The sequence below is a fragment of the Dromiciops gliroides genome, chromosome 4 (assembly GCF_019393635.1).
Source record: "Dromiciops gliroides isolate mDroGli1 chromosome 4, mDroGli1.pri, whole genome shotgun sequence".
In the NCBI taxonomy this organism is placed as follows: Eukaryota; Metazoa; Chordata; class Mammalia; order Microbiotheria; family Microbiotheriidae; genus Dromiciops; species Dromiciops gliroides.
In genome coordinates, this window is record NC_057864.1 from 155,203,204 (window position 1) to 155,220,228 (window position 17,025).

Sequence of the window (17,025 nt, forward strand, 5' to 3'; positions counted from 1 at the left end):
ATAGATTGTGTCTTTTCATCTGAAAAACAGCCTGGCTAAGACTGAATCTTCATTTTTCAAGGAAAGAATAGTAGAAATTTATTTGTTTATCTCTATTTATTAATCTATTCATTTATTTACTCATTTATTTGTTTGTTTTTGCTGTAGAAACTCATCATACCATTTCTTAAGACATGGAAGGGCCAAAATCTGCATTGGTGGAGGGGAAAAAAAGTTACCTGTTGAAATAATTGATCTTTTGATTGTATTGAAACAGAGAAGGGGAAAATGAGTCTCAAAGAAATGAAATGACTTGGTCATCATCCCATAGCTTTGTAAATAGCAGGTCTGGGACTAGGAGCCTTTCACCCCCAATCCAGTGTCCTTTCCACTAAACCACTTAACTTTCTGACCCTCCCCCGCTCAACCTCAGTCCTGGGAACTATGGATTGTGCTAACCAAACCTGGGTCCAGAACTTTGTCCTGGTTGGCTTCACTCCTACCCAGTCCCTGCAACCTCTCACCTTCCTGGGTGTCCTGTGTATTTACCTCCTCACCTTGGCTGGCAACCTGTTCATCATCATCCTAGTCCAGGCTGACTCTGGGCTGGGCACTCCCATGTATTTCTTTATCAGCATTCTATCCTTTCTGGAACTCTGGTACATCAGCACTACAGTGCCCACACTCCTATGCACCATGCTTCATGGGCCTTCACCTGTCTCTCCTATTGTCTGTTTCACTCAGTTATATGTCTTCCACTCACTGGGTATGACTGAGTGTTATCTTCTGGGTGTCATGGCCCTTGATCGCTACTTTGCTATTTGTCGCCCTCTTCATTACCATAGTCTTATGGGTGGCCACGTGCGGATCTGGCTAGCAGCTGCCTCTTGGGTGGCTGGCTTCTCTGCAGCACTGGTGCCCACCTGCCTCACCGCCTCACTGCCCTTCTGCCGGATGGAGATTGCTCATTACTTCTGTGACCTTGCACCACTCATGCGGCTGGCATGTGTGGGCACTGCCTGGCATGCACGTGTCCATGGGGCTGTGATTGGCGTGGCTACTGGGTGCAATTTTATCCTGATCCTATTGTTGTATGGGGGCATCCTAAGGGCCGTGCTGAGGTTGCCTACAGCTGCCAGCAGAACTAAAGCTTTCTCTACGTGTTCCTCTCACATGACAGTAGTGGCCTTATTCTATGGCTCAGCCTTTGCTGTTTATGTAGGGCCTCCTAGGGGCCGGGCAGAGGGCTCAGACAAGCTCATTGCCCTGATATATGCTCTGCTCACCCCCTTCCTTAATCCTATCATCTACACCCTGCGCAACAAGGAAGTGAAGGAAGCTGTGAAGAGGGTCACCCATAGGCTTCGGGCACTACTGAAGGGGTCCTGAGTGTTCTTTGGGTCCTAGCCTAGCCCTAGTGGAATTGTTGGAAATATTTTTTCAATTGGGTTGTCATAGGATTGACTGGATAGCCAGTGCAAAAGTCAGCCAGTCAAGAAGTTAATTCAGGGGCAGCTAGGTGGTGCAGTGGATAGAGCACTGGCCCTACAGTCAGGAGGACCTGAGTTCAAATGTGACCTCAGACACTTGACACTTACTAGCTGTGTGACCCTGGGCAAGTCACTTAGCCCCAATTGCCTCACCAAAAAAAAAATAATAAAAAAGACATTAATTCATTACCCATGAACTATGTTTATACATCTTGTGTTTGGAGATGCAGATGAGTCTAGGTCCCTGACCTTGGGAAATAGCCAGACTGATGATAGTGACAGGCTACATATATAACAACCACAACCTTGACAATAAACTAACTACATTTGTAAAACATTTTATGGCTTACAAAGTGCTCTCACATGCATCCTCTCATTAAAGTCTGATATAATACTGGGAGTTAATGTAGTCTAGGCATTATTGTGTCCATTTTATAGATGAGGAAGCTTATACTCAAAGACAGGAAGTAACTTGCCTAATATCTCATAGTTATTGAATGTCAGAACCTGTGGACTTGTCCCATTCTCTTTCTCCTTCACGAAGTCTCATGGGAAAATTACTTCAATCTTGTATAGCCTGAGTTTGCTCTAGAGGGAAAGCCTGGGAGGATTGGGAGAGATATGCTAGAAAGAAGACTCTAGGATTTTAGAGCTGGAAGGCACCTTAGAGATCATTATATCCAAGCCCCTTATCTTTGCAGATGAAGAAACTGAGGCCCAGAAGTGACTTATACAAGGCCACTAAGGTTGGGAATATGATATTTTTTAATATATATATATATATACATACACATATATGATGATAATTATAATGTGTATATTACATTATTATTTACTAGGCACTGGGTGAAGTACTTTACAATTATTATCTCATTATCTCCTTTAGGTATTTTATATTACACTATTAGTACCCTATGTTAGGCACTCATAGAAGATTAAAAAAAAGTTGACTGAATTTTGGGAGGCCTTGAGGATTCATGATACACTTTGACCCTAAAAAAGCACTTCTACAGAGTGTCATCTATGTACACAAATAGACAGCGACAACAACGTGCACTTATTTATTTTATATTTAATTTAGTTGTTTTGAATGAGCATAAAATCTAGTTTCTGCCACTCCCTTCCTCTCTCTCCACGTCCATTGAGAGATCGTTTATATTTATGCAGCTTTGTGCCTTACAACTATTAAAGACTTCGGTAGCACTGTTAGGGTGCTGGGCCTGGAGTCAGGAAGACCTGAGTTCAAACCTGGCATTAGACACTCACTAGCTATGTGTGACCTGGTCAAGTCCCTATTGCCTTCAAGTTTCCTCATTTGTAAAATGGAGAGAATAATAGCATTTACTTCCCTGGATTGTTGTGAGGATCGAATGAGATAATAATTATAAAGCACTTAGCATAGTACCTGGTGCATGGTAAGTACTATGGAAATGTCGTTCAGTTGTGTCTGACTCTTCATGACCCTATGCACCATATTGTTGATGGGATGTTCTTGGCCAAGATACGGGAGTGGTTTGCCATTTCCTTCTCTAGTGTATTAAGCAAACAGAGGTTAAGTTACTTGCCCAGGGTCACACAGCTAGTAAGTGTCTGAGGTGTGATTTGAACTTAGGTCTTCCTGACTCCAGGCCCAGGACTCCATAAATGTTGGCTATCATCACCAGTACCATTAACACTATCATCATCACCACCATCACCTTTCTGTGTGATAGGGAACCCTATTTCATTGTCAAGAAAAGCAAGTCTCAGAATAGCTTGCCCAAGATCAGTTCAGCTTAGTTTGACTCAATTAATTCAGTTCAAAAAATGCATGGTGCTAGGTACTAAGGGATACAAAGAAATATAACCAAGCAGCTCCTGTACTCAATGAACTCCTATTCTGCTTGGAAGTCATATACAACCTATACAGATACAAAAATTCATCTTAATTTGAGTAAAGAAAGGGGTCTAGAAGCTTCTTTACCTATGTTTTCAGTGTTCTTTTTAGTGTGTCAGGGTGATACTTGAATCTTGAACAGAAATGCAAATAAAGTGGGACAGTCAGGGCTTTTGCCCAGGGTACTAGAGTTTAGAGGCCACTTAGATTTCTTGATATCAGAAACAACTGAACTTGGCTCCCCTATTGCAAGAATGGTTATTTCAAAAAGGCAATCCTCTCCCAGGCAGCTTGTGCTAAGCTTCAGATCTTCCCCAATGGATCAATGTTATAGTGTTGAGTTCTTTCCTCACTCCCAAGTGAATGTGTCTTGAAAACTTCAGGACCCTATTTTATGGAACTTTCCCTACCGTTAAATGTGAATCTTATGAAAGATATGCAAATCCACAAGCACATTTAACAGTCATACCATGTGATCTTCAATCCAAGTCATTGATAATATGCAGGTGGCTAATGTAGCATTGGTACCATTCATTTCTCCTGTATAGATTTTTTTTCTTCTAAATCACACTCAACCTCTTCTTTATATTCAGTTACTTTTCTAAGCCTGGATTTGCCCCCAAATAAACATATGAGAGTATGCATGGAGTAACACCTTTAGCTCCAGGCAGATGATTCAGTAGTTTTGGCCCCAGGCCCTATATAGGCTCACAGACAATATCCAATTCTGGTATTTTAATACTTGATGTGATATATGATCCTATCAATATGGTCTTTCTCTCTTCCAGCAGCGCAGCTCATAGTCAATTGATACTTCCTCATCCCATGTGGTTCTTGCCCATATCCTCCTATATACATTTTTTTTTTGGCGGGGCAATGAAGGTTAAGTGATTTCCCCAGGGTCACACAGCTAGTAAGTGTCAAGTGTCTGAGGGCAGATTTGAACTCAGGTCTTCCTGAATCTAGAGCTGGTGCTTTATCCACTGCATTACCTAGCTGCCCCCTTCCATATACATTTTCACAGAAGACGTGACCAATGTACTAGCTATCTTCCACTGGGTCTTTTCCACTCAATTCAGTTCAGTGAAATTCAGTTCAAAATACAGTTGCAACTAAGGTGGTCCCAAACTTATCTAGCTTTCTCCTGTCTCTATTTTATTTTAGCACTATGTTGAGATTTCTGCTCTGCCCCCATTTTGCCCTAACTTTTATGGTATAGGATGCCCTAAAATCTTAGTAAAGCTTTAAGTTGCATTAACACTTTCGGGAAACCCTGTATTTCTCTATTTACATTATAACTCACCCTACCTCCCTTTTATTAGAATGAAAGAATTTTGAGTCAACAAGCATGTGTTAAGTGCTTACTATGTGCCAAGGAATGTGTTGAGAGTATGAACTGTCATTTAAAAATTTTTTGTATGATTATTGTTATCAGAGAAACTCTCACCCTCTGATTGGCTCTGACTAGAGTATGACCCATTCTATTTGTATCCCTTGCTTTTATTGTTCATTTGTGTCTGCCTGTGACCCCATTTGGAGTTTTCTTGACAAAGATACTCAAGTGCTTTGCCACTTCCTTTTCCAGCTCATTTTACAGATGACAAAATTGAGGCAAAAAGGGTTAAATGAATTTCCCAGGGTAACATAGCTAGTAAGTGTCTGAGGCCAGATTTGAAAACTCAGATTGAGTTTTCCTGAGTCCTGGCCTTGTACTATTTATTCACTGTGCAACTCAGCTGCCCTATCCTCTGCTCAGTGCCTTGCACATTAAATGACAAAATCTCAGAAGTAAAAGGGTTACCTCAAGCCATCTGGTCCAACCTGTCCCCAAACATATCACTCTACAACATCAAAAATAGGATTCAGGGATCCTTGGAGGTTCTTTGGACTTCTTCCAGGGGATCTGTGAGGTCAGAACTATTTTCATATTACTAAGATGTTTTAATTTCTAACATGTTAAATATCAATAAATATAAGCAAAATAAACACAATTTCTTTGCGGTCCTTAATAATTTTTAAGCATGTAAAAGGTTCCTAAGACCAAAAAGTTTGAGAGTCACTGTTCTATAATATGACCAGGAAGTGGTCATCCACTCAGTTATTGAAGACCTTTCATGATGATGAGCTCATTACTTTCCTAGGTATGTTTTCTTTTTTTTCCCCTTTTTTGATAACTTGAATCATAGAAAGTTTTCCTTACATTAAGCTAAAACTTGTCCCTTCACAAATTTTACTGATTTCCAACATTTTTGCCTTCTGGAGTAAAACAGAACAAGTCAAATCTTCCGTTTGATCAGAGAAGAGGGACTATATGTCTTGATCCTGGCCCTCTTTGGCCATCTATTATCCTTGCTATCTTTCCTTATGATAAGCTCATCCCTGACTTTTTCTTTTTGGATACAAAAACTTGACTCTAAGTTTTGAATGTTTTACAGTACTATTTCCATGCTGTTGTCAGACTGTGTTTGTCTGAGTCAGTGTAACTGCTTCAGACTCAGCCCTTCAACTTCCCTGGGGGAAGGGACTGGGTCTATGTAGCTCTGGATAGCCAGATCCTAATTAGTATTAATAATGACTACCCTGAAGTGGCTGAATCATTTTAAATCTTACTACATATTTCCGTTTGGATGAAACCAATTAACATATTTTACATCATTATAACATCAAAGAGTATAAATTCAAATACATGTGTAGATGCTTAGTAAAATCTTAGTGGTGATGATGGTAGCAGTAATGGTGGTTATGCTAATCTCTTCCATATCCAAGGTATCATCATTCTTCTCTTAGTAGAGTTATGGTGTTGTGAGGATACAAAATAAGGTGGTAGTGCATTCTCTGTTACGGGAGGTCCTCAAGCAGAGATGGGATGGTCACTTCTTGTTAATGTAGAGAGGATTTATAGTTGGGGGATTTTACATGTAATTGAGTCACCTCCACCTTGCTGAGCTTATTCACCATAATGAAGAAAAACAAGGGTAGAGGTCCTTTAGTTAGCTTTCCACGATTAAGCAAGTGAATGTAAAATCTGCAGTTCACAGCTCTGTGACCTACTATCAGAAGTTTTAATCACCACCCCTATGTAATCATCTCAAATTGATTAATACTGATCAGAATAAAATAGGGGTCTAATAAATCATCTATCACAGACAGAAAGGGCAAACCACTCCAGTATCTGTGTTAAGAGAACCCCAAATAGGGTCATGAAGGGTCAGAAAAGTGTGAAAAATGACTGAAAAGAAATTGGACTAAAATAACCACTGAGTTTTCTTCTAACACCTATTCTATTATTTTATTTGCATCTTTTCCCTCTAATCCAACCTCCTAACAGTTGCTAAAATAATCTTCCTAAGCTACTGGTCTTGTCAAGGGGCTCAGTACTCTAAGTAAAAAACCCACAAAACCAAAACAAAAAACAACAAACTTTTAGCCTGGCATTCGAGGCTTTCCACCATCTAGATCCAATTTTTCTTTTTAACCTTATTTTATATTACCATGATTAATCCATATTATGACATTAGTCTAGGATACTAATAGTTTCTTTTTTTTCAGTGCAACAAACATTTATTTTATATTTTCCAGTTACATGTAAGGGTAGTTTTCAATATTGATTTTCTTAAGTTTTAGAGTTCCAAATTTTTCTCCCTCCTTCCCTTTCCTCCCCCCTGCACAAGACAGCAACCAATCTGATATAGATTATATATGTACAATCCACAAGTGCTCTTTTTATCAGTTATTTCTCCGGGAGTAGATAGTATGCTACATCATTTAGTCCCTTGGGATTATCTTGGATCATTGTGTTGCTGAGAGTAGTTAAGTCATTCACAATTGCTCATCAAACAATACTGCTGTCACTATGCACAATGTCTTCCCAGTTCTGCTCACTTCACTATACAGCAGTTCATATGAGTTTTTCCAGGTTTTTGTGGGATCATCCTGTTTGTCATTTCCTATAGCACAATACCATTCCACTACCATCATATATCACAGCTTCTTCAGTCATTTCTCAGTTGATGGACATTACCTTGATTTCCAATTCTTAGTCACCACAAAGAGTTGCTATAAATATTCTTTGTGCAATTTTCCCCCTTTTCTCTTTTTCATGATTACTATTGTTAACTGTTTCCCTCTATCCCATTCTCTTCACCATGATATTTATTCTATTATCTATCTTCTTTCACCCTATCCGTCTTCAAAAGGGTTTCACTTCTGTCTTTCCTCCAATCTCCCCTCCCTTCTTTTGCCCTTCTCTCTTTATCCCCTTCCCCTCCTATTTTCCTGCAGGGTTAGATAGATACTAATAGTTTCTTGAAGTTGATATTGTATCTCTCACCTCTGTGTATTTGTGCAAAGCCTTTTTTGACTATTTCAATTGTTAATACTCTCTCTTTTCCTCAAATTACCTTGGATTTCCTTCTCTTTGTATAGTACTCACGGTATTGCCCATGTTATCTCAAATTTGGGGCAGATTATTTTATAGCTGTGAGTTGCAATTAATGCAAAACAAAAGATCAGACAACCAAAGGCCATATTAGATTCAAAATAAAACCATAGTAGATCTATGTGGAACTGTGGTAACAAGATTGTTTTCAAAGCCTTGGGTGCCATGAAAATCAAATTTGGGGCAAGACCAAAAGGTCCAGTAGGAGCTGATCTCTGTTCTTGTTCTTTTATTCTGTTCTATGTTCCTGTCTTTGTTTATTCCAGCAAAACCAAAAATTGCTTATTCTCTACATTTGTACATGGTCAATCTTTCCCAGGATATTGTAATTTTTTTTAGAGTAAGGACTCTTTTTTTTTGTCTTTTTGCCCCAACACACACTATGGTATCTTTAATGTTTTAAAAAAAAAATTTTTTTTTTGTGCGAGGCAATGAGGGTTAAGTGACTTGTCCAGGGTCACACAGCTAGTAAGTGTCAAGTGTCTGAGGCTGGATTTGAACTCAGGTCCTCCTGAATCCAAGGCCAGTGCTTTATCTACTGCGCCACCTAGCGCCCCCTTTTTAAAATATTTGCTGAATTGAAATGCCTTAGACTTTTGGGGATCTCTAAGAACACCTTCTAGCCCCTGATGTCTTCCCTCATGCCTCAGTGTTGGGTTCTGCTTGGGATTTGGAGAAGGTTTAGCAGCAAATTCCTTTCATCCCTCTTCTTCTATCAAGGTTCCCTGCTTCTAACTCACTGTACTATCCATACTGTCCCATTATCAATAGCATCACCTTAATGGAAATCTCAAGACTGCAAAAAGAACTCATCTTCCATCCCCAGCCTGCAATAAAGTTCTTGGATCACATGGACTGGGTTCAGTCCTGGGGATCTGATCCCAGAATGGTCAGTATTTTATTTTTGTTATGGCCCCAACCTCAGAGTAAAACTTCAGTGAAATATATGCAAATAAATGCAAAGCCTAAAAGTGGCTCATGTCTAGTGTTTCCCTATATAGGGGTAACAGAGTCTCCTTTCACAAAGGTACAGAGTGGATAATATGGTTATGAGGTATAGGGTAGTTTTTTTTTAATTTCCTCTGCCATAGAAGATTCATAAATCACTAATCAGAGTTGTTTTTGAACAAATCTAGGAAACATGATTTGCTCAAAGACCATTCTCTAGACACCCAGGAAGGTTTAAGACTGCACCTTGGAATTGTACCATCTGAGCAATTCAGCAATATCATGGAAGGGTGGCAATGCTCAGCTCTGCAAGCCCCTCATGGCATAGCCTTATTGGTCTAGCTGCAGGATCTTCCTTTTGGCCGTACTCTGTTTCTTTGAGAAATATGGTGTTAAGGAAATTTCCTCCTGGGCAGCTAGTGCTTGAGATATGTTGGTTAATGTGTAACAACCTTCTCCCTACAAAAAAGTAGGCTGATCACACTTTTAAGTTCAATCTTAATTATTAACATCATCCCTAACACTTTCTTAAGTCTAGACAATCAATAAAACAGTAAACCAAGTCCTGATTTTTAAATTCTTTGCTAATTTCTGAGGTTTAAGTGCTCACACTGAAAATTTAACAATTGATTCTTTAAAAATCCGGCACCTAGTTGGTGTTCCACTTGACCTCAGGAATTCTTATACTTGAGGTTACCCATGAGTCAACTTTTTTCTACATAGGAATTTTTGGTTCAGAAGCAATGTCCTGGACCTTCCCTCTCAGAGCAACCACAGATGTCCCATTGCCATGTGCTCCTGTTATTTCAGCATTTCTCCTCCTGGTAGTCACAAGGAGGGCAAATAATTTTCTCCTCTATCCTTTCTGCACTTTGGTCTGCAAGTCCAAGGGAGAGAAAACATATGAAATGGGTCTCCTTTGTGTGTCCCAATCCGTGATGTGTTGGTGCATAGATAATTCTTATAGACCACAGGGATGACTCCTTAGACAAGAATCTTAGAACTCAGTCATCTAATCATTAATATACAACTCCAGTAACTGGGATTCAAGTGGATAAGTTCAGTGTGTCCCTGAAACAAAGGAATATGGGTATATGTCTCTCAATAAGGATCAGCTCCATGTGTATCCTTTTGACAAAAGTCAATACCCTGTACTCTCATCAAACTGATTGCAGTACTCATTAAAATTATGCCATCTGCTATTTGGCCTTTGCCTTTTTGATTTTGGGATTAAACACAGACTTGGGACCACAGAAATTCCAAGCAACAAATTCCTGACAGACTTGGGGGTTTCTAGAAAAACCTTAGGCTGAATGAATGAGAATAAACTATTGTCTCATGGCATTACTTTCTCAAGAGTATAGATTGAGGAATTATGTTGGTGGCTCCTTTATCAAGATGATAAATCTACTGCACATTTTTCTTATTTTCATCAATGCAAGTTAAACTCCATCCTCCAATGAAGATTGACTTGAATAAAATCCCTCCTAATTAACATTACCATAGGAGATGAATGCAGGAATAAATATTCATTAAGAATTTACTTTGTACTAAGTATGAGGATAAAAATACAAAAACTGAGAAAGTCCCTGCCATCAGGAAGCTTACATTGTAATGGGGGAGACAATTTATATAGTATAAATGGGCAGTGGTAACCAGGGAGAGGTGTTTTGTTTTGTAAAGTGAATGGGATGGTGAGTAAAGTCATAATGGAGTAGATTTGCACACCTTTTCCAGTTGCAATAGTAATATTTATTTAATAATGATTCCCATACTGGGGGGCTGAGGGGAGGGGTCCAGGTTACACAAACAGAGATATCAAAGATATCAGGGTGTAAAGTGAAACATGACTTGGACCCAGCTTGATATATAACAGATTTTGTGAGGCACTTATTGATTAAGACATAAGTTACACATTCCAGAGTTGAAAGGGTTAAGACCTCCAAAGCAAATGGTCTCTGTTTAGCAGAGTTCAGAAGTAGGTAGGATAGAAAAAAATGCTGGTTGCAGTATAAAGCTATAGTCAGTTTTACTGTAATAGAATGAATCTTTGTAAAAAAAAAATCTATTTGCATCGTTTTAGGCTATTGACTTGTAAAGGCAATAATAAATTAGATCGGGAATGATAAACAGTGGAAAGTCACTTATTAAATATTTCAAAGAAAACTTAGCACTTAGAAGCAATAGTTCATTGCTTGAACCATTATTGTCATCACAAATAGAAGTGTTCCTAATAGAAGATATTAGCACATCGACAATGCCTTCTTAAGGGATTTCTTCCTATGTCAGTCTGTACAGCTCCAGCTTCTGTGAGTTTTCCATTCAAGCTCTACTAGTTTCAGATTCATTCCTCCACATTCAATAATTCTGATGAATTCAACTTCTCTCTGACCATTTTTACAAATGAAAAGTATGGGTAAGCATCTGTCATGGTAATGTTGAATCCCATTATTCACAATGGCTTTAACAAATTTAGTTTCTGGAAACTTTCTTGCTAAGAGAGGAAGATGCTGATTAAGCAGCAAACACAATGGAATGCCTGATCTATACAAGTGGATTATAGCCCACACATCATTTTTTGCCTTTGCAACTTTTGGTCAGGATCCGACAGACTTTCAGTGTAGGGGACCCACAGGAAAATTACTAACCACCATATTATTTATTATTTCCACTATAACCATGTAATCTTTATGAAAAAGGGCTAGCTTGAGGTGGTTTACACAAATGATAATGGCCAAAGAGAGCTACTGTCTTAGCCCAGGAAGAACTTTAGTGAGGCAGTATGGGATAATGGAAGAAAAAACACTGGATTCCGTGGCAGAAAATCGGGGTTTAGGTTCCACTTACTAGCCATGTGATCCTATCACCTAACAAATCACTTAACTTCCTGCCTGCCTGCCTGCCTGCCTGCCTGCCTGCCTGCCTGCCTGCCTGCCTGCCTGCCTGCCTTCTTTCCTTTTTTCCTTCCTTCCTCCTTCCCTACCTAACTCCCTTCCTCCTTCCCTTCCTTCCTCCTTCTCTCTCTCTCTCTCTCTCTCTCTCTCTCTCTCTCTCTCTCTCTCTCTCTCTCTCTCTCTCTCTCTCACTCTCCCTCTTCTTTTCCATTTCTCCCAAGCAGAAAGTTCAAATTCAGAGCTACTCACAGGCCTCATTCACATACGAGTTTTGATCTGTTCTGTTTCTGATATGAACTAGTTCACCCCTCCTCACAGGGCTGTGAGACTCAAATGAGATAATATTTATAAAAGCACTTATCACAGTGTCAGGCACATAGTAGGTACATAATAAAAACCTCTGTACCAGATATAGGTAAGTGACATTCCTGTAAATCCACTGAACCAAGCTTTCTTCTGTAAAATGTGGGTATTGCTTCTCATATTACTTGTCTTGCAGGAATGTTTGAGAGAAAATGTTCTATTAATGTGATTTCTCATTCTGTTCATTCTATATATTCATCATAGTCATGTTATTATTATTAAGTTAAATTAACTTTTGTTTTTGCCTGGCAATTATTTCTGATATGTCCCTTCCTCATCCCAATGAACCTTCACTTGAAACAAAGAAAAAAAAGATAAACAAAACCAACTGAAAAAAAAAATTTAGGACTTGAATTTCTCTTTATTTATATAGAGTACTGGTAGCTCAAATAGGCTGGTGCTCAAGGACACTGTGGTACATAATGTAGAAGGAACAGCAGGCAGGGTTGTGGCCGCAAGGGGAAAGCTCAGTCCCTGGAGTCGCTGTTAGCACAGGATGGGTCCAAACTTCATGCTATAAAGATGGGAAGGACAGGTGCCTAAAAAACAAACAGCAATAACAACAAAAAACCAGACCAGAGCCAAGTCAGGGCCCAGGCCACCGGTACCCACCCCCTCCCCCATTTTAAGCAGGTGCCACCTTCAGAACTGGGAGGGGCAGCCATATACAGCTATATGTCTATATTCTCATCCCCCACCCTAAAGCCAGAGCAGCCCCCAAAGTGCTAGTATTTGGGGGTAGTACCGAGAGTTAATATGTGTACAGAGTTGGGATAAATGAAAATTCCTTGTTGACACAGGATGTCCTCTGTTCTGCTCCAGCCCTGGGTGGGCAAAGTCCTTAGTTTGGCATTGATCTAAGCCAACCACTCCTGCTTTGGGTTCTGGGGAAGGGGCCCAGAGAGGGGGTAGTTAGAGGCAGCTTTATAGTTCTGGAGTATGCGACTGGGATGCCCCCCTCCCCAGCTGCTATCTTCCCAGGGGCAGGATACTCCCTGCCCCTTTTTGCTCAGTAGCCGAAGGTCTCCTGGGAGGCGTAAACCTTGTAGAGGAAGCCATCTTCATCCTGAGATGGGTGTGGAGATGCTGACCATGATGTGCTGGTTCACCAGCAGGAAGAAGGCCTAAGTGGGGTTAAGTTGGAGTCTTCGATGGATGATCTTCACTAATTCACTCATGTTAACATGATCAAGGACAAGGAACTTGGTCTTGTCCAGGACAGGCAGCTGTTTTTCCCCTTTGTATCGCTCAATGATCACCGGGATCTTACTGGGGTGGTGCTCGTGGACCTGCTGCACTTCCTTGCATCTGTTGGCGAGGCTTCACCACTGCTTGAAAGGCCGGGTGGAGGGCATCACGCCAGGGTCCTGGGTTGGGCAGGGGTGGGGTAGGGTGGGAAGTACAGGGTCAGGGATCAGGGTGTCCTCTGCTGCTCTGGGTTTTTTCTCGTGAGCGCTCGGGGCATTCTGGTTCTCCAACATTCCTTTTAAGTATTTAAAACATTCCTCATCCATGTTCTCCCACCTCAGGAACAAAAGGAAGGAAGTATATATGTTCATCTTTTTTTTAACCAATTATGGATATGGATATGTATGTGTATGTGTATGTGTATATTATATGTATATGTATATGTATATGTATATGTATATGTATATGTATATGTATATGTATATGTATATGTATATGTATGTATAAATGTAATGCATGCATTTGTGGAGTCTTTTCAAGAGCTATTAGTTTATGGTTTCAAATATTTTTTATATTATTTCATTTGATTTTCATAACAGTCCTGGCAGGTGTTATTATGACCATCATTTTACACATAAAGAAACTGAGTCTCAGAAATTTTAAGACATTTGTCAAATAAAGTAGAAATGTGACTATTGCCAATGTTCTTTGGCCAATGTAGGGAACCAATGATAATTTTAAAGTAATCCAATATCCCCAGTGAATGTGCAATTAACCACAGAGCATACATTTTTCCTCATCACTGGAAGACTGAAGGTATGATGATTGGCTATCTGTTGGGGAATCTAACTTATAGAGAAGATTCTTGCTTAGTGAAGGGTTAAACTCTGAGTTGCTTGCAAAATTTGAGATTTTGTTACTTTGATATTTTGAGTCATAATAGTACATTACATAAAATGTTACCACTGGAATGGACTTAGAAGTTATATCATTCATATGTGTTTTATTAGAAAGATGTGATTTAGAGACACGGAGTAAAAAGATGTGGATTCTGGTCCCAGCACATAGTAACAATGTTCATAATTAAGTTATCTGACTTTCCAGAGGCTCAGTTGCTTCTATTAAGCAAGGCTATTTAATTTTTACCCTAAAAGCACATATAAATGTGAGTCATTACAATGACTACTTTCCTCTCTAGCATATAAAGTCATGTGTAAGTCCTATGCACTATGGAAATGCCAGCTTATAACTTCCCAGAAGCAGCTGTAATGCAAAGTATAATGTCAGCATACATTGGAAAGAAGGTCTGTGGGAAGGCAGGAATCTCTCTGGGCTGGGACTCAGGAGACCCTGATTCAAATCCTGGTTATGTCACTAAGTTACAGTGTGAACTTGGACTAGTCATTTCTAGAATTCTGAACCTCATTTTTGTCATATGAAAAAAGGGTTAGATTAGATAATCCCTAAATTCATTTCTAACAAGCATGGTCCCTGATTAGATAGAGGTACAAAGTTACATGAACGACATCACATGGTCATGGAACCATAACAATCTTAGCATTGGAAAGGACCCCAGAGCTGATCTAGTCCAATTCACACCAGAGCAAGAATCTCCTTGATAACATATACAACATCAAATCTTTGTTTTTGCACCTCCAGTCAAGAGGAACCCATTGTCTTCCAAGGTAGAACTTTACCACTGCTAGGTAATTACAATTATTAGTAAGTTTTTTTCCTTATTGTCTCCTTTCAGCTTCTACTTGTTATACCCAGTTCTCTCCTTTGCAGCCCAAAAGAACAAATCTATTGCCTATTCTCTTCAACCCCTTTAAGACAATGAGGGAGTTAGTTTTGTTTGAGAATGTATATTTGCTACAAAGAATTTGTTATCTTTTTATTTTCCTAGTGGGGTAGAGGTGGGAGAGAGAGAATAGATTTCTGTTGATTAAAAAAAAAAACATTAACAAAAAAGACAATTATAGTCTCCCCCCTCCCCTCACTCTCCACTACCTGTCCCCTCCACAGGTTTTTTTCTTCTCTAGTTTAAACAGCCCCAGTTTTACTGACAAGTCCTCATATGTCGTAATCCTGGGATTCTTCACAATCCTGTTTGCTCTCCTCTAGATACTTCCTAGCTGATCAGTGACTCACACTTAATGGGGAAACCAGAACTGAACATAATATTCCAAAGCACTGTGTCACAGGCAGAACGGACTGGAATTTCATCTCTCTCTAGTGTAGCCTAGGATTGTGTTAAGGTTTTGTTTTGTTTTGTTTTGATTACCTTATTACACTGTGAACTGAAAAAAGAAGGCTCATTTCCCACTGTTAGAAGGAGATAATGAATATGAAAATACTTGTAAAAGTATAAAAGTACTATATAAATGTGAAGATTTGAAAAATAAAAACATGTTCATTGAATCAGAAGACCTTAGTTTAAGGCCCAGCTATGCTACTTAGCAACCTTGACTGAAGAAATTATTTAGCCTATCTGAATCCTAGTTTCCTCATCTGCAGAATTGAGATAATAACAGATATACTACCTATCTCATTAGGGTTGTTGTGAAGCAAATGCTTTAAAAATTTTAAGAGGCAACCCATTGTTTTTATTTCTGAGTTTATTTTATAGTGAAGAGTTACATAAAACGTTCTTAGTTGAGACAGTACATTATAGTGGAAAGGATGCTAGTTTTGCAGTCAGAGGACTTGGTTTGAAATCCTGGTTCTATCATTTATAAACCATGTGCAAGTCTCTTCTCTTTTCTGGGCCTAGTTTCTACGAGGCTAATGTCTCTTCCTTCTCTAAATACATTATCCAATGAATCTCCCTTCACCATTAGGCAGGTTGCATTAGTAACTTATATTATACTGTCCTAATTTGGTATAACTAATGTGCCGTATACTTTATAGTGTGCTTTCTTCACAAAAACTTTCTCTAGAAGGTAGCAGAAGTTTTGTTATCATCACTTTATTTATTCATTCATTCATTGATTCATTTATTTATTTATTGTTGCAAGGCAATGAGGGTTAAGTGACTTGCCCAGGGTCACACAGCTAGTAAGTGTCAAGTGTCTGAGGTTGGATTTGAACTCAGGTCCTCCTGAATCCAGGGCTGGTGCTTTATCCATTGTGTCACCTAGCTGCCCCTATCATCATTTTAAAGGTAAGGAAATGGGTTCATATGGGTTAAGCTTGGGCCAAGCTTTCATAATCAATAGGATTTTTTTCTGGGATATAATATTCCTCATAAAATATATATAATGATCAATTAATCAATAAGCATTGATTAAATGTCTGTTATGTGTGAAGCACTGTGTTAGGTACTGGGGCTGCAAAGACAAAAATGAAACAGTCTCTGTCCTCAAAGAGTTGGAAATTTTTCTGACATCCCATTTCCTCTCAATGTACCTTAAACAGACTGTCTGTAATTCCTGGAATATACCCCCTCTGCCTTTTGGTATTTTTAGTTTTGTTTGAAGTTAAGATTAAATGTGCTCTCTCTCTCTCTCTCTCTCTCTCTCTCTCTCTCTCTCTCTCTCTCTCTTTCTCTCTCTCTCTCTCTGTCTCTCCCTAACTCCCCCTCCTCCCCCTCCTGCCCCCCTCTCTCTTCTTCTCTCCCTCCCTTCCTCTCTTTCTTTCTCTGTTTCTTTACATGTAGGTACATCTAAGAAATAAGCTAGATAAGATAGCTACAAGGTATATAGATAAAGGAATGGATGCAGATTAAAATTTGGAGAGTGAGAAGAAATGATTGGGGGGGCGGCAATCTCCTAGAGCAGACAGAAGAGGGTGAGATCAAAGATAAAGGTGGATCAGTTGACCTTGCTAAAGTGAAGGGTCAGTTCTTCA

General features: G+C 39.4%; 1 protein-coding gene and 1 pseudogene across 1 annotated transcript; one reads left to right on the forward strand and one right to left on the reverse strand.

Annotated features, from left to right (window-relative positions):
* Window positions 1–423: 423 nt before the first annotated feature.
* On the forward strand, window positions 424–1,368 carry LOC122753245 (olfactory receptor 6N1-like). The gene has a single exon (XM_044000529.1). The coding sequence runs from the start codon at window positions 424–426 to the stop codon at window positions 1,366–1,368; it is 945 nt and encodes a 314-aa protein (XP_043856464.1).
* An 11,629-nt stretch (window positions 1,369–12,997) lies between these two features.
* Window positions 12,998–13,343, reverse strand: LOC122726261 (annotated as a pseudogene).
* Window positions 13,344–17,025: the final 3,682 nt, after the last annotated feature.